The 24,272-nt window shown below is 37.5% G+C and overlaps 1 protein-coding gene and 1 non-coding gene across 3 annotated transcripts in view; both read left to right on the plus strand.

Moving 5' to 3' along the window:
• Window positions 1-24,272, plus strand: part of CBFB (core-binding factor subunit beta) — a 55,875-nt gene that overhangs the window by 10,001 nt on the left and 21,602 nt on the right. For both annotated transcript variants that reach the window (XM_028094707.2, XM_028094698.2), the window contains exon 4: window positions 21,536-21,652. In XM_028094707.2, the coding sequence (XP_027950508.1) occupies window positions 21,536-21,652 (117 nt within the window). The remainder of the gene's footprint in view (window positions 1-21,535; window positions 21,653-24,272) is intronic.
• TRNAN-GUU (transfer RNA asparagine (anticodon GUU)) lies at window positions 23,944-24,016 on the plus strand. The gene has a single exon. It is a non-coding gene; the product is annotated as a tRNA-Asn (tRNA).

Below are 24,272 nucleotides of genomic sequence, written 5' to 3' on the forward strand. Positions count from 1 at the left end.
TGGAGGCTGGCTACTGCAATATTCACTTAAATTTAGTGAACTCTGAAATACTAGAATGCTAATAGGAGACAGAACCTGCATATTCTCTTTGATTTGAAATATGGCTTTATGATCTAAGAAAATGGGCTCACGAAAATCAGTCCTTTTATTCATTCTTTCTGCCTTTGTGTTTATAGGAATGTTTTCAAACCAAAGGTCTTCAATAAGGAAGGCCTGTTAATGGATAACTGACCATAAATAGGTATTTCATGTAAGATCAAATCAGAGCATTCAAGTTTATACCATCTCTCAAATATATTTGAAACTTCTGCACCCAGGTGTCTAGTGAGCTGTCTGCATTGGCTCTTTTTTTTTTTTTTAAGATTTTATTTATTTATTTGACAGAGAGAGACACAGTGAGAGAGGGAACACAAGCAGGGGGAGTGGGAGAGGGAGAAGCAGGCTTCCCCGCGGAGCAGGGAGCCCGATGCGGGGCTCGATCCTAGGACCCTGGGATCATGACCTGAGCCGAAGGCAGATGCTTAACGACTGAGCCACCCAGGCGCCCCTGCATTGGCTCTTAACAACCATCTTTTTTAGAAGAGGTTTAAAATAATACAATGTAGGGCGCCTGGGTGGCTCAGCTGGTTAAGCGACTGCCTTTGGCTCAGGTCATGATCCTGGAGTCCCGAGATCGAGTCCCACATCGGGCTCCCTGCTCAGCAGGGAGTCTGCTTCTCCCTCTGACCCTCTTCCCTCTCGTGCTTTCTATCTCTCATTCTCTCTCTCTCTCTCAAATAAATAAATAAAATCTTTAAAAAATAAATAAATAAAATAAAATAAAATAATACAATGTAGTAGAAAGAGCTGTCTGTCAAAAGACAATCATAGCTATTTTTTTTTTTAACCTGGAAATGGGAATCAGAGTGTCTGTCCTCTTCATATACCTCATGTGAGGATTAAATGAAGTACTAGAATATGTGAAAATGCCTTTTAAATTGTAATACCCTGTCCAAAATTAGGGTGTTTGATGGTTTTGTAGGGTGAAATTATAGGTAATTTAATTACGGAGTTTCAGTGCTATGGTGTGCCTTAGGTCAGCTTCACTTGTAACTCTACAGTGTTGGAACACCACATCTTTCCCAGGTGTCCTTCCTGGTGTATTATAAACCCTGACAGCCAAAGTGTTCGTAATTCTTCCTGAATCTAAACTGCTTTTCTCTGATTCAGCTTTCAGAAGGCAAGGAAAGCAACCAATCGGAATTTAAGTCATTCTTAGTTAAATTTTTGTAGCCCAAGCAACTTCCAGTTCCTTTGATCTTTCCTCTTAGGACCCATTTCCAATTACTTTTTATTTCAAACAAATGCAAATGATTATGTTTCACCATAAGTTATTAGTCTTGAATGGTCAGATTAATGGTTTTTGCATGCATTCTTTGTTTTATAAAGCCTGGGTTAGGGTTTCAGATTAATTATTATATATGATTACTACATGATCCTAGTTTTTGAGTATAAAGATAAAGGGTATGAAAAATATTTTATAAACTGAAAAAACGAACTTTTACAGTGCTACTGTTTATCATTTTTTCTATAGAAATTGAGTATACTATCTAGTGTTACTACATTGGCCCCAGAGAAAGAGAGGTTAAACTTTTTTTTAACAGTTGCATTTCTATTTATAACTTCTGATTTTAGTAGATAGTCAAATAACATTACTAGCACACATTGAGAAGTAGTTATGAAGTATATGTTATTAGAGCAGATGCTTTTAAGAAATTTTGGTGTCTTATTTTTTTCTTCCCTGAACTTTTGTACTTAAAACTGAAATCTTTTATCATTCATTTTCATGAGCATAAGTAAAGCAAAATTTAACAGCATTTGACTTAATGAATGAGGACAGACTCTTGTTTTATTCTTTTGTTTTATTTTTATTTTATTTTATTTATTTATTTGACAGAGAGAGACACAGCGAGAGAGGGAACACAAGCAGAGGAAGTGAGAGAGGGAGAAGCAGGCCTCCTGCGGAGCAGGGAGCCCGATGCGGGGCTTGATCCCAGGACCCTGGGATCATGACCTGAGCTGAAGGCAGCCGCCTAATGACTGAGCCACCCAGCCGTCCCCAGACTCTTGTTTTAAATGGTTTTTCCAGAGGTCTGTGATTCTGCTGCTTCTGGAGCATTTTGCTTACTTGCTTGCAGGATCTTTGTCCCAAAATAAATATTGTGTCTGTTTATATACCATCCACAATTTGGCAGGGTGTAGAGGACTCCTTGATGTTAGCTTTGAGAAATCCCTATTCAAGCTCAACCAGTTCCTTCTCCTCAGACAGCCCAGTCACTCCAAATAAAAGATAGCTGTGGTAAAGCTTTGGAATGTGATTTTTCCCAAGAGAAATTGAGACAACTTTACAACTAGTTTGTCAGATCTAGATTTTAAATATGTCTACTCAACTAAAATATGAAGTATATTTTCCAGTGTTTAGTTATTGGCAATTGGGTGCATTGGAATAAGTAATCTGTTTTTGTTTGTTTGCTTGTTTTAAAGCAGACATTTATTTATTTATATTATTTATTTTTTTTATCATTGTAAGTATACTCTTCAGTCCCCATCGTCTGTTTCATCCATCCCCCTTCCAGCCCTTCCGCTCTGATAACTGTCAGTTTGTTCTCTACAGTTAAGAGTCTACTCTTGGTTTGTCTGGTTTTCTAAAATATATTTTAAGTGCACTATAATATTTTTTTAAAGATTTATTTGAGAGAGAGAGAGAGATCATGAGCAGGGGGGAGGGGTAGAGGGAGAAGCAGACTCCCTGCTGAGCAGGGAGCCTGATGTGGGACTCTGTCCCAGGACGCCGGGATTAGGACCTGAGTAGAAGGCAGATATTTAACCGACTGAGCTACCCAGGGGCCCCTACTATAATATTTAAATAACTGAATTATAAAGTTTAGAACTGGCAGCCTTACGCTTATATTTTTAAAGAAAAGGTTTTTTTTGTTTGGTTTTTTTTTTTATTTTATTTATTTGACAGAGAGACACAGCGAGAGAGGGAACACAAGCAGGGGGAGTGGGAGAGGGAGAAGCAGGCTTCCCGTGGAGCAGGGAACCTGATGCAGGACTTGATCCCAGGATCCTGGGATCATGACCTGAGCCGAAGGCAGACACTTAATGACTGAGCCACCCAGGCGCCCCCTAAAGAAAAGGTTTTATTTCAATAATTTTTTTTTAAAGATTTTATTTATTTATTTGAGAGAGAGAGAGCATGAGAGGGGGGAGGGCCAGAGGGAGAAGCAGACTCCCTGCTGAGCGGGGAGCCTGATGTGGGACTCTGATCCCGGAACTCCGGGATCATGACCTGAGTCGAAGGCAGTCGCTCAACCAACTGAGCCACCCAGGCGCCCCTCAGTAATTTTTAAATCCAGGAGGGAGAGTTGACCGACTTCATGCATAAACAAGATGGTTTAAGAATTATTACCTTCCAGTTAGAGTTACATTAATTTGCAAATATGTAAATATACCTCCACAGTATTTGAAGATTGTGTGTTCTCTTTTTCCCTTCTCTTGAATTGTATTATTTGCCTGAATTTACCTTTTAGCATTAAGGTAAAATTTTAGTCTTGGCCTCATCTGAATTATATATTCCAAGTTAAAGAAGACAGAAATAATATGTCTAGAGGAACATCCTTAATTCTTCCCCTCCTTCCTTCTGCTTTTTTTTTTTTTTTTTAAGATCTTATTTATTTGACAGAGAAAGACACAGTGAAAGAGGGAGCACAAGCAGGGGGAATGGGAAAGGGAGAAGAAGGCTTCCTGCCTAGCAGGGAGCCTGATGAAGGGCTCGATCCTGGGATTGTGACCTGAGCTGAAGGCAGACACTTAACGACTGAGCCACCCAGGCGCCCCTTCCTTCTGCTTCTTACACCCGTGTTTTTTAATGATTAATTCAAAAACTCCAAGGCTAAAGACTGCTGAAACTCACAGTCCTGAGATCAAGAGTCACCGACTGAGCCAGCCAGCCACCCCCTGTGTATTTCCTAATACAGTGTTTCATACAATGTCAAGGCTACCTCAACTTTAAATTTGACTCATAATAAAACTTCAATTGCAGAAATATCTGATAACTTACATTTAGAATACATAAAAAACTCTTACATCTCAATTATAACCTAATACAAAAAAATGGACCAAGGATTTGAATGGACACTTCACCAAAGATATACAAATGGCACATAAAACATGCCCAACACTGTAAGTCACTAGGGAGATGCAAATTAAAACCAAAGAATACCACTATATACTCATTAAAGTGGCAAAATGAAAAAGACTGATGGCACAAAATGTTGGCAAAGATGTAAAGTGACTGTAACTCTCATATACAGCTAATGGGAATGCAAAATTATACAGCCACTTTGGAGAATAGTTTGGCAACTTCTTAAAAAGTTATCGTAATGAGATGACCCAGCAATCTGAGTTCTATGTATCTACCCAAGAGAAATGAAAACATATGTCCACATAGACTTGTATGAAAATGTTTAAAGCAGCGTATTAGTAATAACCAAAAAAGGGGAAATAACCCCAATGGCTTAACAACTGGTAAATGGATAAACAAAATGTAGCATATCCACACAATGGAATACCACTCAGTGATAAAAAGAAATGGACTATTAATACACACAACATAGATGTATTTCAAAAGCAAGTTGCTAAGTGACAGCTAGACACAGAAGTCTATATACCGTATGACTCTGTTTCTATGAAATTCTAGAAAAGACAAAACTGTAGTAATAGAAAGCAGATCAGTGGTTGCCTGGACCAGGGAGTGAGAGGACTGACTGAATGCAAAGGGGCATGGGAAAACTTTCTGAGGTTATGGAAATGTTCCAGTCTTGATTGTAGTGGTGGTTATACCACTGACCATATATATGTGGTTATATAATATATGTATTTTTTAAGATTTATTTTATTTTAGAGAGAGAGGGAGCACTTGAGTGCCAGGGGGTGGGGTGCAGAGGGAGAAAGAGAGAGTCTTAAGCAGAGTGCTGAGCACGAAGGTGGACTTGAGACTCAATCTCACGACCCGAGCCGAAACCGAGTTGGGTGCTTAACCGACTGCGCTACCCAGGCACCCCTTGTTTTTTATATATATCTCAATACCAACTGAAAAAATCAATTATGAGGGAAAATGGGAAGCAGTGAAATTAGGATATAGCAGTTCTACCCCAAAATTATAGCTGATATCAATGCATACGACTCTTGATCTCGGGGTTGTAAGTTTAAGCCCCATGTTGGGTACAGAGATTATTTAAAAATAAAATCTTTAAAAACATAATAAAATAACTTTTTTCCTGACGAAGGAAATAGGGAAAATTTGGAAAATAAACTTTTAGAAAAGATACCAAAATAAATCATCCATAATGTACCACTTACGAAGTCATTGTTAATTGATACAAGAAATGTTGGGGTTTGGAGCAAACAGCCAACAGAGAATTCTTGAGACATCTTCGGTGCAAAAAGATGGTTTTATTACAGCACGGGGACAGGACCCGTGGGCAGAAAGAGCTGCACCAGGGTCATGAGGAGTGGCCAGTTATATACTTTTAAGTTGGGAGGGGGTTAGGGATAGCGTAAGTCTCTAAGGAATTTTGGAAGCAAGGTTTCCAGGACCTTAAGGGGGCTAGCTATTGTTAGGAAAAGGTCATTTATATGATCTCACTGATAAGTGGAATTTAAGAAACAAGGCAGAGGATCATAGGGGAAGAGAGGAAAAAATGAAACGAAACCAGAGAGGGAGACAAACCATAAGAGACTCTTGTTTTTTTTTTTTTTTAAGATTTTATTTATTTGAGAGAGAGAAAGCACATGAGGGGCGGAGGGTCAGAGGGAGAAGCAGACTCCCCTGCCGAGCAGGGAGCCCGATGCGGGACTCGATCCCGGGACTCCAGGATCAGGACCTGAGCCAAAGGCAGTCGCTTAACCAACTGAGCCACCCAGGCGCCCCCATAAGAGACTCTTAATCTTAGGAAACAAATTGAGGTTGCTGGAGGGGAGGGGAGTGGGGGATGGGGTAACTGGGTGATGGACATTGGGGAGGGTATGTGTTGTAATGAGCACTGGGTATTATATAAGACTGAATCACAGACCTGTATCCCTGAAACATAATACAGTATATGTTAATTAACTGAATTTACATTTTAAAAAAGTAAATCTTTTAAAAAAAAAAGGTCATTTATTTACTGTCTAATAAAACCCTAGTTGATACCCTTCAGATGTATATCAGTGGGCCATATGCTTGGAGGATGATTACCAACATATATTTGCGTGGGAGGGGTGAGATAAAGGAAGTTTCCAAAGGAATTTTTATGTGTTAAGACCTATTTGATATAGCATTTACTTTTTATTTTACCTTTGAATTTTCTGCACATCTTGTTAGTAATTGTTGGATACTTTTTTTTTTACCTGACTTTACGAAAAAATGTGTTGTCTTTTTTCTTTTTAAGTTTTATTTATTTAAGTAATCTCTGCACCCAGTTGGGGCTCAAACTTACCACCCCAAGATCAAGAGTCGCATGCTCTTCCAACTGAGCCAGCCGGGTGCCCCTGTTATCTTTCTGATCTTACTGTTATTAACTATGAAAGAATAGAAAAATTAGAAATAAGTAGATACCTTTGTATAAGAAAGAAGCAACAAAATGATTATCAGTGTTAATTTTTAGAATAAAAAGATGAGAAATGTAGACGTTGATATACTTAATGAGTACACACACAGTTTCCATCCATCTAGGAAACCTTTGCAAAGTGGCTCAGTTGGTTAAGTGACTGCCTTCGGCTCAGGTCATGATCCTGGAGTCCCGGGATCGAGTCCCGCATCGGGCTTCCTGCTCAGCAGGGAGTCTGCTTCTCCCTCTGACCCTCTTCCCTCTCGTGCTCTCTCTCTCTCATTCTCTCTCTCTCTCAAATAAATAAATAAAAAATCTTTACAAAAAATAATCTAGAAAACAGTAGTCATATTGTACAGGTGGTGATCATGAAAAGTCTTTCACTCCTACAGAACACTTTGAGTATTCTAGTAAAGGCATTTTGGGAGGGCAGAAAGTTTATAGCTACTTCTGAATGGATGGGACTCCCTTTGCTACTGGGTACTTTTATTTCCTCATTTAAGAATTAGAGTAATAGCTAAACAATACTCCACTGCATATATATGCCACATCTTCTATATCCATTCATCAGTTAATGGATATTTGGGCTGTTTCCATAATTTGGGTATTTGTAGATAATGCTGCTATAAACTTCAGGGTGCATCTACCCCTTTGAATTAGTATTTTTGTGTTCTTTGGGTAAATACCCAGTAGTGCAATTGCTAGAATTTTGGATAGTTCTATTTTTAACTTTTTGAGGAACCTCCATACTGTTTTCTGGAGTGGCTGCACGAGTTTGCATTCCCACCAACAGCGCGAGAGGGTTCCCCTTTCTCCACATCCTCGACAACACCTGTTGTTTCTTGTGCTGGTGATTTTAGCAAAGGGGGAGTGGATGGGGGGATGGGTTAAATTGGTGATGAGGATTAAGGAGTGCATTTGTTGTGATAAGAACTGGGTGTTGTATGGAAGTGTTGAATCACTGTATTGTACACCTTAGGTAATAGCATATTGTATGCTAACTGGAATTTAAATTAAAACTTAAAAAAAAAAGAATTAGAATAATAATAGCAAACAGTTCTGTAGCACTGGCTATATGCCAGGTGCTGTTTTAATTGATACACAGATAATATACACTGATACTTTTATAATTTCCATTTTACTGGTAAGAAAACATTTGTAAATTTTAATACTGTTTAGCCTGAGCAGGCTCAAAGACTTTATTTCTTTCATAACACTTCTTGGATACTTCGTTTTCTACAAAGGATTAGAAGGCCCCCCCCCCCCCCCCCCGCCCCGGCCTAGCTAACAAGTTCTTCACGTTATAGATACTCTAGACTAGATATTATAGACATTATAGATGCTGCTATGGTAGGGAGTTTAATTATTGTTACCTTCTTTTATGAAAGTATACAATGTAGACAGTTGAAAATTATTATATCATAAGGTTTTCAGTTTAGGATGGGCCCTCTCAAACTGATGTATACTTAGGAACCAAGAATTTAAGATAATACTTAAAATGTGCCTTTTGGTGCTTTTAGTACTCGAGCTGTGCTATACTGTGTGTCTGAAGAAGGAAAGGACCAAGTCGGGGAATGTTTGACAGGCTATTTTTGTGGATGAAAACCTTTTTTCCACGTATACAACCAATACTGAGCCCTTTTGTGTTTTAGAACTTCAAATGTAAAGGCAGGTTAATCTTCAGATTAAAACAAAACGATAGAACATGTGACTTCAACATTTCCATTAGGAGAATTTAGATGTTTTTCAAGCAAACAATATTCTGCTTATATAAAGTGACAAATTTTAATAAGTATCTGACCTCACTAGAGAATATTGCTTTAAATAATGGCCCTTTTGAAGAATCTTCCAAATTTCTTAGGGTATTGCTTATTTGTGATAGCAGCTTTTCAGTCCTGGTTTGCCATTCCTTTGCTATCCAGAACATTTCTGGGCCATTTTAAAAATTGAAATAAAATTAACATAACAAAATTTGCCATTTTACCCATTTTAAAGTGTACAATTCAGTGGTTTTTAATATATTCACCATGTGCATCCTTCACCACCATCTAATTCCAGAACATTTTCAGAATTTTAGACCATTTTATTTTTATTCTATTTAAAAGATTTATTTATTGGGGGGTGCAAAGGGAGAGAGCATCTTCAAGCAGAAGAATTCCACTGAGTGCAGAGTCTGACTTGGGGCTCATGGGGCTGGCGGGGCTTGATCTCACCACCCATGAGATCATGACCCATGAGATCATGACCTGAGCTGAAACCAAGAGTTGGACACTTAACCAACTGAGCCACCCAGGCACCCCAGAACTTCAGACCATTTTAAATACTTTTTTTTTAAAGATTTTATTTATGTATTTGAGAGAGAGAGACAGTGACAGAGATAGCAAGAGAGAGCACAGGCGGGGAGAGAGGGAGAAGCAGGCTCCCACCGAGCAGGGAGCCCAACGTGGGGCTCGATCCCAGGACCGTGGGATCATGACCTGAGCCAAAGGCAGACGCTTAATGACTGAGCCACCCAGGCGCCCCGATTTTAAATACGTTTTGAAAATCTGCAGACCAATTTTTAAGGTGATCACCCCCAGGCACTGTGGTAGATGATTTACATTATCACTGATTCTGTTAACCCTGCACTATATAGTGAAATCTTTTATTTGATTTTGGAACACATTTGGTGATAGCTTGATTTTACAGCTCAGGAACCTGAGGCCCAGAGAGGTCAAATAAATCTTCAGAAGTCATGTAATCTGTTTCCTAGGTAGAGCCAGGATCCAGACCCAGGTCTTTTTTACCCCAGAATCTGTGTTGTTTGCAACATACCACACTGCTGCTAATAAATAATCATTAGGTAAGTTGCCAGAAACTCCACATCCTGCCTTCTAAAGGCTTATATTATTTTAGCCCACTAAGTTACTCTTTCCATTACTCTGAATAACCACTAATATTTTAATGTGGTCCCTTTAGACCTCATTTTGATGATTTCACAACAACCTTTAACCTTCATCTTTTTCTTTTTAACCTTTTGACTTGATTTGTTTTTCTAACTTAAAGTGCGAAAGATGTTCACTATGGACAGTTGTGCTGATAGACAACTACACATAATTCTTCTGTATTAATAGTATGTTCATAATTTAGTAAAAGTAGTTCCAATATTTTAAAAAATAATTCTTACAGAGTTGAATGGATTACAATAAACAGTATCCGCCTCCTTCATTTCATTACCTTTTTGGGGTTTTTTTGGTCTTAAGCGAAGAATTTTGTCATTTAATTTTATAAACTTTTACTTGAAATTGTGCCACTTTGGTCAGAACATTCCAGAACTCTCTTAAATATGCATTGTTTATTTTGTATCATAGAACAAAGATGGCAGAACTAGTAAGTTATTTTGGGGGTGGGGGAAGTATTCATATATATTCTTTAGTCATATAAAGTGTTCATGATATTCTAGGTGTTATGGATTTAAGCATTCAATTGACTATCCAGTCTCTGTTTATTCTTTAGGGAAATAGTCTATTTTCACACTCTCTGAAATACTTAGAAAACATTAATAATGCAGTTCATTAATGCCACTATGGTTTAAGTGAATATATAGAGTCAGGAGTTCTGGATGCTAACTTCTGCCACCTAACTTTATGACCTTCTGCAAGCGAATTATTTAATATCTCCTACTTTAATTAATTAATTAATTTATATCATCTCTGCACCCAATGTGGGGCTTGAACTTATGACCCCAAGATCAAGAGTCACACGCTCTACTGAGTGTGCCAACCAATCACCCCAATATCTCTCACTTTTAACTTCTTCAATTTCTTCAATTATTATCCTAATTCTTCAATTTCTTCAATGGGTAAAGAACTCAAATAGATGTTTCTCCGAAGAAGATACAAAAATAGCCAATAAGCACATGAAAGATGTTCAGCTTCACTAATCCTTAAGGAAATACAACTACAATGAAAAATACTACCTTACACTTATTAGCATGGCTACTGTCAAAAAAACAGAAGAGATGTTGGCGAGGATGAAAAACAAACCCTTGAGCAGTGCTGGTGGGAGTACAGAAGAGTGTAGCCGCTGTGGGAAACAGTATGGCGGTTCCTCAGAAAAGTGCAGAACTACCATATGATCCAGCAGTTCTACTTCTGGATATACACTCAAAAGAGCTGAAAGGATCTCAAAGACATATGTATACCCATGTTCATAGCAGCATTATTCACAATAGAAACATAGAAACAATCCAAGTGTCCATCCATAGATGAATGGATAAGCAAAGTGTGGTATGTAACATACAGAGGAATATTATTGAGCCTTCTAAGGAAGGAAATTCTACAATATGCTACATGATGGATGAATCTTCAGGACATTATACGAAGTGAAATAAGCCAGTCATAGACGAGTACTGTGATTTCACTTACATGATGAGGTACTTAGAGTAGTCAAATCATAGAGAGTAGAATGGTGGACACGAAGGGCTGGGGGGGAAAGGAGAATAGGAAGTTGTTGTTAAATGGGTTTAGAGTTTTAGTTTTATAAAATGAAAAGAGTTATGGAGAAACTCCTGTGAAAAGGTGGTAGAATCATACAATAGAATAAAAAATACAGAGCAGCCCACTTCCTCTGACCATTATTTCCTCCAGATCTCCAGCAAACTTTGGAAAGTGGCTCACACTGTGCCACATGCCCCAAATCCAGTGTGAGCCTTAGGTTTTCTGCAGCCTACTCATGACTCCTCACAAACTTCCCCAGAGGGTCCCTTCACATTTGTAGGGAAGCTGAAAGTCCATACTTGACTCTCAGACTCTGGTTAGCTTATCTCCTAGGAGCTTTCATGTTAAAAGTGATATTACAGTCCTTTACTGACACTGCCATGAAGTCTGTGCTGCTTATGTTCAGTCTTCAAAACTCAACAGTGCATTGTTTAGAAATACATGCATAGGAAAAAAACACATGCTTAGGAATAAAATGATAAAGCAAGGGAATAAATATAATTGAATTTTATTGAATTAATTAAATTGTTTTTTTGTTGTTGAGTTTTAGGAGTTCTCTATGTTGATTTTGAATATGAGTCCCTTAACAGATCTATGGTTTGCAAATATTTTCTTCCGTTCTGTGGGTTGTTTTTTTACTCTGTTGATAGTATCAGTATTTTTTTAAGATTTATATATATATTTTTTAAGTAATCTCTACACCCAATGTGGGGCTCAAACTCATGACGCTGAGATCAAGAGTCGCATGCTCCACCAGTTGAGCCAACCAGGCGCCCCAGAAGTGTCTTTAGATGAAGAAAAATTTTAAATGTTCATAAAGTCCTATTTGTGTATTTTTTGTTGTTATCTGTGTCTTTGGGGTCATCTCCAAGAAATCATTGTCAGATCCAGTGTCGTGAAGCTTTTATCCTATGTTTCCTTCTAAAAGTTTTATAATTTCAAAATAAAAAATAGAAGAGGGACGCTTGGGTGGCTCAGTCGGTTAAGCGTCTGCCTTCAGCTCAGGTCATGATCCCAAGGTCCTGGGATCGAACCCCTCATTGGGCTCCCTGCTTGGCAGAGAGCCTGCTTCTCCCTCTGCCTGCCCCTCCCCCTGCTTGTGCACGCATGCTCGCTCTCTATCTCTGTCAAATAAAATCTTTTTAAAAAAGTTAAAATTAAAAATTAAAATAAGTTTTATAATTTCAGGTCATACATTTGGGTTTTTGATCCATTTTGAGTTAATTTTTTTTTTAAGATTTTATTTTATTTATTTGACAGAGACAGCAAGAGAGGGAACACAAGCAGAGGGAGTGGGGGAGGGAGAAGCAGGCTTCCCGCAGAGCAGGGAGCCCAATGGCGGGGCTCGATCTCAGGACCCTGGGATCATAACCTGAGCCAAAGGCAGATGCTTAATGACTGAGCCACCCACGTGCCCCTTTTTTGAGTTAATTTTCATATATAGTGTTAGGTAAGGGTCCAACTTCATTCTTTTGCATGTGGATATCCATTTTCCCAGCACCATTTGTTGAAAAGGCTGTTCTCACACCCTTGTCAAAAATCATTTGCCCATATACAAGAGGGTTTATTTCTGGGCTTTCTCTATTCTGTTCCATCAGTCCATATGTTTGTCTTTATTCCAGTATTACACTCTTTTGATTACTGAAGCTTTGTAGTAAGTTTTGAAGTCAGGAATAAGGAGTCCTCAAGTTTCGTTCTTTTTCAAGACTGTTTTGACTGCTCATGGTCCCATGAGATTCCATATGAATTTTAAAATGGATTTTTCTATTTGGTTAACACATCCATTTATTGAATATGTGTGTGTGTATATATATACAATCTATTAAGTTCCAGGTACATTCTGAATTCATGTTATGATTCTCTTTTGAACTGTAAGGAGTAGATTGGTAAATTACATTAAATCACTTTGGAAGAAGCTATTTTTCACACTTACATGCAACCGAATTATGATTCAGAGGCAAGTGAGATTGAATGACTGTCTTAGTGATTATCCAACAGGCAAGCAGTTGACTGCATTTATGAACAGGGAGGATCATGTGGCTAAAGGAAGATGAGTCAGAACCAAGTATCTTCTAAAGGAATCTGTTAAATAGACTACAGAAATGATTACAACTGAAAGGCAGGGTACATACTTCATTAGCAGAATATCCTGTTTTCATTGGTGTGTGTGCCATCGCAGTATTACTGCATATCTGCTGATTCATTGGTGAGAACAATTGTTCAGTTCTCTCAAAAAAAGGGGGGGGCTTTTTTCCCTTGCAAAGATTTCACTATGTAAAACACTGGAAATGTGCATGCAAGCAGTCAGTGTTTCTGTGGTGCTCTATGTGTTTCATAAGTTTTATGTATGTTATCTTAACTAATTTTTTTTGAAGATTTTATTTATTTATTTGACAGAGACAGAGATAGCGAGAGCAGGAACACAAGCAGGGGGAATGGGAGAGGGAGAAGCAGGCTCCCCGCAGAGCAGGGAGCCTGATGCGGGGCTCAATCCCAGGACCCTGGGATCACGACCTGAGCCAAAGGCAGACACTTAACAACTGAGCCACCCAGGTGCCCCTAGAGCTAGAATTTAAACCAGGTTTGATCTGATTCCAAAGCATATTTTTTTCATTCTTCCTATACTATCTTGGGGCTAAGAATAGTGATAATATTTCTTTTCTTTTAAAAATAATTATATTTGGGGGCACCTCGGTGGCTCAGTCGTTAAGCATCTGCCTTCAGCTCAGGTCATGATCTCACAGTCCTGGGATCAAGTCCCACATCGGGCTCCCTGCTCAGCCAGAAGCCTTCTTCTCCCCCTCCCACTCCCCCTGCTTGTGTTCCCTCTCTCACTGTGTCTCTCTCTGTCAAATAAATAAAATCTTAAAGAACAAATAAATAATAAAAATAAATATATTAATTTATTAATTAAAAAAGAAAATAATAATTACAGTTGATTCTCATTATTTATGATAGTTATCTTCTATAAAGTGGGTGCAGACCCTGACTTAGTACTGAACAGTTTCTTCCAGGGATGTTAAAGAATTAGGTTCCTGCAAGCCCCTGGTCACAACATTTTCCTCAGTCAACTAATACATAATCTTGTTTTATGTGTGTTTCCGTTTAAGGACAACTTTTTTAATATAGTTGATTTATTAACATTGAACAACAGTAAAATGTTGGACAACTAGGTTATCTCTAATCTTTTGCCATTATTAAAAAAAAACTCTTATGGGTGAGCATCCTGTAATCAAGTATTTTGTGTACATCTTTGATTAAATTTTAGGATATATTCATAGGCGTGACATTGTTGAATCAAAGGAAAATTCAGTTACTGCTTAAAAAAAAAAAGCCTTCCCAGAATTGTTAACCAGTTTACACTCCGTCTGACAATGTAGTAGAACCTTGGTTTCTTGCCTTGTAGACATTAAGTTTTTTTTTGTTTTGTTTTGTATTTTAATTTTTATGTTTGTTTAGAAATTGGTATAGTTATCTTGTTTTAATTTAATAGATTTGATTGTTAGTGAAATTTTTTTATAGTTTTTGGCCATTTTATCTATCTTGTTTTAAACTTTTTTTTTCATTTTTAAAGTTTAAAAAAAAATTTTTAAAGATTTTATTAGAGAGAGCGCATGCACAAGTGGGGGCAGGGGCAGAGGGAGAAGCAGACTCCCTGCTGAGCAGGGAGCCCAACATGGGGCTCAGTCCCAGGACTCCGGGATCATGACCTGAGCCAAAGGCAGCCGCTAAACCGACTGAGCCACCCAGGCACCCTAAACTCATTTTTTTTTCAAAGGGTTAGCCAGTTTTCTCATTTCCACTGGTTAAATAAAATATTCTTTTACCATTGATTTGATATGTTGCCTTTTTCATTTATTAAAGACTTACTCATTTTTAATTTTTTGTTTATTCCAGTACATTTTTCCTGATTGCCACAGCACTGGTACATGGGTACTGATTGCATTGTTACATGTTTTGATATCCAAAAGGGCAGAAAAATACTTTCTAACATTTTCTTGTCTGGTTCTTTTGTATGAACTGCAGACTTAATTCCAAGTTCCAGAAAACATTAATTTGAGATTTCATTGGAATTTTATTAAAATAAGTATTACTTTGGGATAAATTGGCATTTTTAGTTATACCATTAGAAAATATCGCACCTCACTAGTTATTCAAGTCATTTACTGTTTTTCAAAAATTAGGTGTTGTCTTCTTATAGAGTGTACATGTTTCTTATAAAATTCATTCTTAGTAGTTGATACTTTTATTGCTGTTTTTTTTTAAAGATTTTATTTATTTATTTGACAGAGAAAGAGAGACACAGCGAGAGAGGGAACATAAGCATGAGGAGTGGGAGAGGCTTCCTGCTGAGCAGGGAGTCCGATGCAGGGCTCGATCCCAGGACCCTGGGATCATGACCTGAGTTGAAGGCAGATGCTTAATGACTGAGCCATCCAGGCGCCCCATTGCTGTTTTAAAATAAGCTTTTTTTCATCTTATTTTCTAAAGAGTTACTATTGTAAGATAAGAAAGTTGTTGGTTTTTGTATATTGTTTTTATAACCAGCCACTTTCTTGAATTCATTAATTCAGTTAGTTTTTCAGTTGAGTATTTTGGATTTTTCAGGTAGATAATCTTCAGTCATATTTATATGCAAGTTTGTTAGAACTGTAGTCTTTAAAAGAAGGTTGGAAAGCTGATGGATTCAGACTTCTTACAATTTTACTATCATTTGTACATTCCATTAACCTTCAGAGTTAAGTGAGTCCTACTTAAATGTAAGGAGTGAATTCGATTTTAATTCTTACAGTTCTTTTTTTATGTATTCAGCTCTTCCTCATTAAAGACTGTTAACTGATGTGGGAATCTTTTTTGGGTGGTAGGATGTACACCTTTTTAAAATTCCTGGTATAGTCCCACTGCCTTGGATGATAATACCCTACACAAAATGATAGGTAGTAAACGTTTGTTGGGTAGGTGGATCTTTTTAAATTGAAATTAGAGAGAAGCTACAAGAAACCATTTCTAAATTCCAGCTCTATTTCTGGTCTTTGGTTAATCATTATTCAAATATTTACTGCTAAGAGGCTGGTTATTCTCTATTACTGTTTTCTCTAATAACTTAATTTCTAGATTAGAGTCACAAGTGTTTAAGCTCTAGAAATTCATTACAGAGAAGTGAAATAGTCTTTCCAATAGAAATGGGTTTTTGACGGTGAAGTACTGTTTCTGTTTTTGTTAATAGCTTTAGACAGTTGCTGTCTATATTGATTTTATGGCTTAGCACTCCTGTGCATGGGAGTGTTGTTTGCAAATCTACTGTTTTTTTGTTTTAATTACCTTGAAATTATTTTCTTTAGAACTGCTCAGAAAAGATAGCTCTTTCTGCTTTCGGTTGTATCCTCAATTTCTATTCCCAGCACAGCTACCTAGGAACTGGAAACACTAAACGTCTATAAATATATAGTATTGTAGAAGAAAGGACAATTGAGGTTGCCACTTCTTATTCCAAATTTAGATATTCTCAGAATAAGTAGACTCCAGACTCAAGATATCAGAGATAGAACTGTTTTGTGTAAGTTGATAAATGAGAGGGCTGGGTTCTCTCATACCCTTTCTCTGACATTTACGTTTCAAAACACAGGTTAACTAATTTTTACCTATTTAGGAAGTTGGGTCCATTTACTAAATGCAAGGTATTTATCATCTCACAGGCTCTGTGCTACAAAGATCTTGGTGCCTATGAGGGAAGAGGAAGAACGAAGTTTTTACTGCCATGATTGAATCCTTTTTGCTTTGTACACACCCTTTTGAGAATCTGATGAAAGTAATGAACTTCTGTAGAAAAATACACATGGACTCAAACAAACACATACATTTTTACATAGAATTTCAAGATGTTTCTAGTCTTTTTGAAACTTAGCCATAAATCCAAACTCCCATATGTTCTTTGAACTCCACAGACTAAGAACTCCTACCTTAAATAAAAACATTGCTAAAAGTTATGAGCGACCTGAGATCCTGTAACATAATACTTAGATATCTGATGCATCCAACAAAGGGGAAGTTTTTACTTGGGGGCCTATAACTTAATCTTTAGCCACTAGGTTCCTTAAATGTTTTTCTCTCTCCTCACTGACTGTTCATAGCGGGCCGGCTTTGCTGGGTTCTTTTCTTCTACCCAGCATATAAACGTTGGATTTCCTCAGAGTTCTTCCTGGGCCCCCTTCCTTTCTCCTACTTATTGTGTGGGGAATCTCTTCCTCTCTCTTCGATTTAAATACCACTGTATGATTGATGGCTGCCAGATTTGTATCATCAGGCCATATCTTCTCAGAGTGCTAGAATCCCATATGCAACTGCCTACTCAGAAATCCATTTCTATAAAAAAAAAAAAAATCCATTTCTATATCTTACAGATATCACCTTTGTAACAAAAAAGTTATTATAGATATTTTTGTAATAGCTTTATTGAGATAAAATTCATATACCCTAAAATTCATGCTTTTAGAGTGTACAGTTCAGGGATTTTTAGTATATTCACAGAGCTGTACAACCATTAGTACTCTTCGAATTCCAAAACATTTTCATCACCCCAGAAAGAAATCCTGTACCATTAGCAATCACTCATTCCCCCCATGCCCTCAGTCCTTGGCAATCACTACTGTCCTTTCTTTTTCTCTCTGTATTTGCCTGTTCTGGACATTACAAATAAATGGAATCCTGTAATATGTGGCCTTTTTCTGGTTTCTTTTCACTTAGCATGATGTTTTCAAGATTCATCCATTATAGCATGTATCAGTACTTTATTCCTTTTTATAGCTGAATAGTATCCCAGTGTGTGGATAATGCCACAGTTGACAGTACATGCATGTTCTTGCTGAAGCTCTGCTGCTGTGATGATGTACTTAAAGCTCCAGAATGTGAAAATAAGGCGATACTATGTATAATTTGGATTGACTATAACATCGCACTTACTGATAAATAGAGCTTGATGTGAATAAAAATTATGTAATACTAACTTTTACCTTATTTCCACAAGAACACAGAATGTGGGGCTGTATTCACTTTTAACTTTCTGTGAAGTCTCACATTCTCTGATACTTTACTTTTGGAAACATAAGCAGGCTTTTTGCTTATTTTGTGTGTGATTAGCTGAATCTGTTTTAAAGGCTTTATAGAATATATTTTGTAGAAAATATTTAATTGTTCAAGGACAATGGGTTTAATCCCAAGGTCACATTCTAATAATACATTTTCTTTTCACTGTTGGAAATAATTATTTTAAGTGAAAGTTATCTTAGTGTTTAAATGACATTATTAAATTACATTACAAAATGCCAAACTGTTAAGAGACAGAATTTTATTTTCTTCATACTTTGAGGTTAGGTATTCATGAATGTATGAAAATGCCAAACATTTGAAGATCTACACATAAAACTATTTATTTGAATGTGAACATCTAAATAAATCACCAGGATCATCTAAATACTATTTTACATTATGATTCCAGGCACTAGCCTTGACTAAGAACTGTAGTCATTTTCTGAATCCATTTAGGAGTTTCCCAAAACAGGTAAGTAGTTGGAACGCCTGGGTAGCTCAGTCAGTTAAGCGTCTGCCTTTGGCTCAGGTCATGATTCCAGGGTCCTGGGAGTGAGCCCCACATTGGGCTCCCTGCTTAGCGGAGAGCCTGCTTCTCTCTCTCCCTCTGCCTGCCGCTCCCCCTGCTTGTGCGTTTTCTCTCTCTCCCTCTCTCTCTCTCTCTCTCTCTCTGTCAAATAAGTAAAATCTTCAAAAAATCAGTGGTTTTCTTTGTCATGAGAGAACTTTAAAGAAGTAATGAATGGGCTTTTAAAAAATTCAGTAATTTTATTAGGAAAATATTTTTGATTATAGAACTAATGTGAATAAACTAGATTATGGAATCATTGATTCTAAATGATAAAAATCACTGATGAAAAACATAGAATCTGATCATGAAGGTAGAATCAAAGAATTCTCTTCATGATCAGTGTGAGAATTTAAAATAATGAAGTACTTGGTAGGTGAAATGTTACACTCCTCACTGTGTGGCACCCTACCCCTGCTAGAAAGAGTAGGTGGAGATCTTGATTAGAAGATGTGTTAAGTGGAGTTATATGGATAGGCAGCGAGGAGGGGTATTGTTTTTAGGTTTTGTAAGGTGTCAAAAATGATATCGTCATAGTCACTTGTTTGACGAGGTACACATTAGTGGAGTTTTAAATTCAAGTTTTAAATGTGGAAGAGAATGAGCACTTATCAGAACAGAAGGAAATGTGTGGTTAAACGGTTTCAGCTATAACTGTAGACTATTTCCCTTGGTCCAAATGGGAGGAGAAATGGAACCTTATGTTTTGGGCTTTTTCCCCATTATAAATAGAAATTAGTTCAGTGTGGAGCCTTTTACCAGGAAAAGAGGTTATGTTTAGTAGTAGAGGGGAATGACAAAAATGTGTACTAAGATGGCATGAATCCTGTAGGTTTTATTTTACAAGTGTCTCAGTTGTGATTTTTGAGCATATTGGTAATTATTGACAGTCAATTATTCTTATTAAACCTCTCTAAAAACAAGAATGTCCCAAGATTGTTGAAGGAGCTGATGAATTGAATAAAGAAAAAGGTAATGCTTCCAACTTTTTCCTCAAAATGAAGACTATCTTAATTTTCTATAATTACAGGTAATAAATAATGCTAATTTTAGCTCACAGAAGCACTTGGATTATCCAAATAAAATATATTTGGTACAAATGAAGAACCTTATTTATAAAGATATATTTGATATTTTGAAGAGTCATGGAAGTCCTGCTTTCTCTGCATTTAAAAAATCTTATTAAGGCATTAAATGAAAAAAATCTATGCTGATTTTTATCCTGAAATCCATGTTAAATGAGGTAGAGAAGACTTTTTTTTTTTCCTAAAGTTACTATTAGGATAGTGCAGTATTGGGACGGGGGGAGAATTATAATAAATTTTTTACATTTCTTACAATAAATTTTCACCTTAAGGTGATAGCATGTGCACCTTTCCTTCCTTGATGGATCCTTAATGGCTCTTGAGAACAGTTATACTTTCAGGTACTACGGGAATTTAGTGATTGAAAATGAAACTGGTCTGAATTTACAAATCATACCTAAAGTGATTTTGCTCCAGAATTATTTATATTTACTTGACAAATAATGGTGAATAAATAAATGTTATATCAGTTAAGTTTCTCTGGTTAAAAAGCAGTAGAAATCAACTCTGGCCAACTGAAGTTAAAAAAAAAAAAAGGCAGCATTACTTTACAGGAAGCTATGAGGTAGCTTATAAAAGTCAAGGTAAGTATGAAGAGCCTAACCCTGGGTAGCTCTGGGTATCCAAATAGAGGGAAACTGTGTGTACTGTCTTTAGGGGCTGGTGAATTCCAGTTTTCCATCTTTCTGTCTTTTTGCGCAAGGTTCAAAAATCAAGGCAGAGTACTTGATTGTCCTAGCTTCAGCTGGAAGAACAATGATATCTACTGCAAGTATCATTTTACTATAGTTTTTATAAAATCGGCATAACTTTTTTTTTAAAACTAATTTGAGGGGCACCTGGGTGGTTCAGTCAGTTAAGTGTCTGCTTTCAGCTCAGGTCATGATCCCAGAGTCCTGGGATCAAGCCCCGTGTCAAGCTCCCTGCCCAGGAGGGAGTCTGCCTGTCACCCTGCCTCTCCCTGAGCTTGTGCTCTGTGTCTCTTCTCACTCATTCTGTCTCTCAAATAAATAAGATCTTAAAAAATAAATAAATAAAACCAATTTGAAAGAATGGTGATTAGAAATAAAGTCCTGGTAAACCAGATTAACTTAACTTACAGAATTTGGTCAGAGGCTATGGTTGATATACTTTCCTACAATTTTTTTTTAAGATTTCTTTATTTATTTTAGAGAGAGAATGTGTGTGAGCGAGTGAGGGAGGAGGGGCAGAGGGGTAGAGAGAGAATCCCAAGCCGACTGTCTGCTGAGCCTGGAGCCCAACGCACTGCTCACGCCCACAACCCTGAGATCATTACCTGCACAGAAACCAAGAGTTGGACGCTCAACTGACTGAGCCACCCACATGCCCCTACAATTCTTTTTTTTTTTTTAAGTTTTATTTATTTATTCATGAGAGTCAGAGAGAGAGGCAGAGGCAGAGGGAGAAATAGGCTCCCCGCCTAGCAGGGAGCCCGATGCGGGACTCAATCCCAGGACCCTGGGATCATGACCTGAGCCGAAGGCAGACGCTTAACCATCTGAGCCACCCAGGAGCCCCTGCCCCTACAATTCTTAATTCTATAATTGTATTCATCTTTTTTTTTTCCCCTAGGAAAACCACAGGTTTCCTCAGTAAGCTTGTTCTTCATTTCTTATGTGTGTGATGGCTTATCATTGGTTTTCATCCTTTTTTTCTGTGTCTTAGGTGTATTTGAAGGCTCCTATGATTCTGAATGGAGTCTGTGTTATTTGGAAAGGCTGGATTGACCTCCAGAGACTGGATGGTATGGGCTGCCTGGAGTTTGATGAGGAGCGAGCCCAGGTAGGGTGACATCAGGCTCTACCGACATGGTCTCTTTCTGTACCTCTAATCTTGCCTTCATCTGTGCATCTATTTTATCCCATCTTTAAGAGTAAGTATAAAAAGTCTTATGTTCAAGTAGTATTGAGGAATTCTGAAGATAGATGTTGAGACCCATTCTGGTCCTGGTTTGGGGAAAATTTTTCTTTCAGTGGTTCTAAATTTCATTGGATTATTCCTGTCTGCTCAGTGGGGCACTTCAGAGTCCACTCAGTGGTTCTTTTTAATATTTTTTCTTGATCTTTAGAACATTATCAGGAGGGAGAAACAGTTCAAAGTAAAATGTAACATTTCTGGAGTGGCTCGGTGAGGAATTTGACAAATCCTCTCCCCGAAAAGCAGCGATTAAACTGGACAAAATTGTTTAAAAAAATTTTTTTTTAAGTCTCTGGAAATTAACCGAAGGCCATACATTGAGAAGTTGAATTTCAGTAAGAACCTGACAGTCTGTGGCATTTTAGTCAGTAGGGAGCACTTCCATCTCTTCCCTTAGTTCTGTGGCCTCTCAGTTTAGGCAGGCAGGACAAGCCATGAAGACTGGCAGCTCTACCATCCTGTCAGAAGGAGCTGACTTTATTTAGGGCAACATTTGAAAAAATCCTTGCCCAGGGATGTTATCAAAAACCATAGAGGATTCTGGCAAACCCTCCAGGAAGGCAAATGTTGTGGGAAGCAACAAAATGGCAGACTAGCCAGAAATTTGCAGAGAGATCTAGGGAAACAGGCTGCTAAAGTGGGCCCTGTTAAAATCACAAATACTTCTCATGGTCCAGAAGACTGTGCATGTGTGAGGCTGCACCTGCTCAGGAGAAAACAAAGTGGGCTCTTGCAAGCTACTAGTGTACACAGGGTAGAGTGATAAACTCCCTGCACTTTGAAAGTATTCAAGCTGCACACAGATCCAATGACAAAAGACAAGCCTTCTGGCTCAAGGTGTTTAAGCAAAACCCCTGAACAGTCATTGGCTGACCACTAAGTTATGCTGACCCAGGGCATAGGCCTAGAAAGCTAGGCCTAAAAAGAAAACAAAACTAAGCAGCGACACCAGAGGCTGCACATTACTGGGGAAACAAATTCTACAGAATTAGTCCAGGTTAAAAAAAAAAAGTCTAGGTAAGTCACTAAACGGACAGATAAAAATAGCAACAACACAGTGGAGACTGGAGTCAGAATTCAGAGTTGCTACAGCATATTATTTAAAAATGTTCCACTTTCGGCGGCCTGGGTGGCTTAGTTGGTTAAGTGGCTGCCTTTGGCTCAGGTCATGATTCCAGGGTCCTTTGAATCCTGCATTGGGCTCCCTGCTCAGCGGGAAGCCTGCTTCTCCCTCTCCCTCTGACTGCCACTTCCCCTGCTTGTGCACACTCTCTCTGTCAAATAAATAAAATCTTAAAAAAAAAAAAAAGAAACTACCTTTGAGGGAGCCCAATTATTTGTTCTTAGTGACAAAGGCTTAAAAGCAGTTATTTATCAGTATGTTCAAAGAGTTAAAGGAAAATTCTTCCTTTAAATAATTAAAGGAAAATTAAAATGAGAATGACTTATCAAATGGAGAATATCAATAGAGATCACTTAACAGCAGATTTGAGCTGGCAGAAGAAAGAAGTTAGTGAATTTGAACATAGATTAATAGAAATTATCCAGTCTGAAGACCAGAAAGAAAAACAAAGCAGTCGTAGAGACTATGGAACACCAGCATGCATACCAACATGTGTAGGTAATGGAAGTTCCAGAAGGAGAAGAGAGAGGCAGAAAGTTTATTTTAAGAAATAATAACTGATGAAAACTTCCAAATTGATTGAAAATATTCCTCTCCATATCCAGGAAGTTCAGTGAACTTGAAGTAGGATAAAAACAAATCCACACCTAGATGCATCACAGTCAGATTTTAAAAAACAAAGAATCTCGAAAGCAGCAATAAAAAGGACTCAACACATGCAAGAGAGCCACAGTAAGATTAACAGCTGATTTGTCTTTTGAAATTATGGAAGCCAGAAGGTAGTGGGATGATAATGACTTTCAAAATGCTAAAAAGAACATGTAAGAATATCTGTTTGTTAGTAGGTGTTGATTTCTTTTGATTGTTTTATATTCATCCTCTCAATAAAGTTAAAATAATGACAAGAATAAAACTTTTTTTGTTGTTTCTTTCTGTTGTCTCTTCTATGCTCTCCACATATGGAAACATGAGAATTTTCTTATCAAAATCAAAACCCAAAACCTTCCTAGTAAAAAATTAAAATTCTTGGGGTGCCTGGCTGGCTCAGTTGGTAGAGCATGTGACTGTTGATCTCAGGGTTGTGAGCTCAAGCCCCATGTTGGGTATAGAGATTACTTTAAAATAAGTAAATAAATAAGCAACAAAATTAAAGTTCTTAAGAAAGAATCCCTGCTACCTTGATTTCCACAAAGATAAGGAGTTACCAACTCTTTCAGAAAAATAGTAAATAATCCTCAATTTAGAAGGCTGTTTCTGTGAGAAGTGATACAGCAGATTAAATTTATATAAAGTAAAATTTCAGACTTAATTGATTTCTAAAACTGAAATAGTTTATTAAAATGATAGATAAAAGTTTTAAGT

This window comes from Eumetopias jubatus, unplaced genomic scaffold, assembly GCF_037043125.1.
Source record: "Eumetopias jubatus isolate StellerSeaLion01/CBP00866 unplaced genomic scaffold, mEumJub1_p1.0 scaffold_10, whole genome shotgun sequence".
Classification (NCBI taxonomy): domain Eukaryota; kingdom Metazoa; phylum Chordata; class Mammalia; order Carnivora; family Otariidae; genus Eumetopias; species Eumetopias jubatus.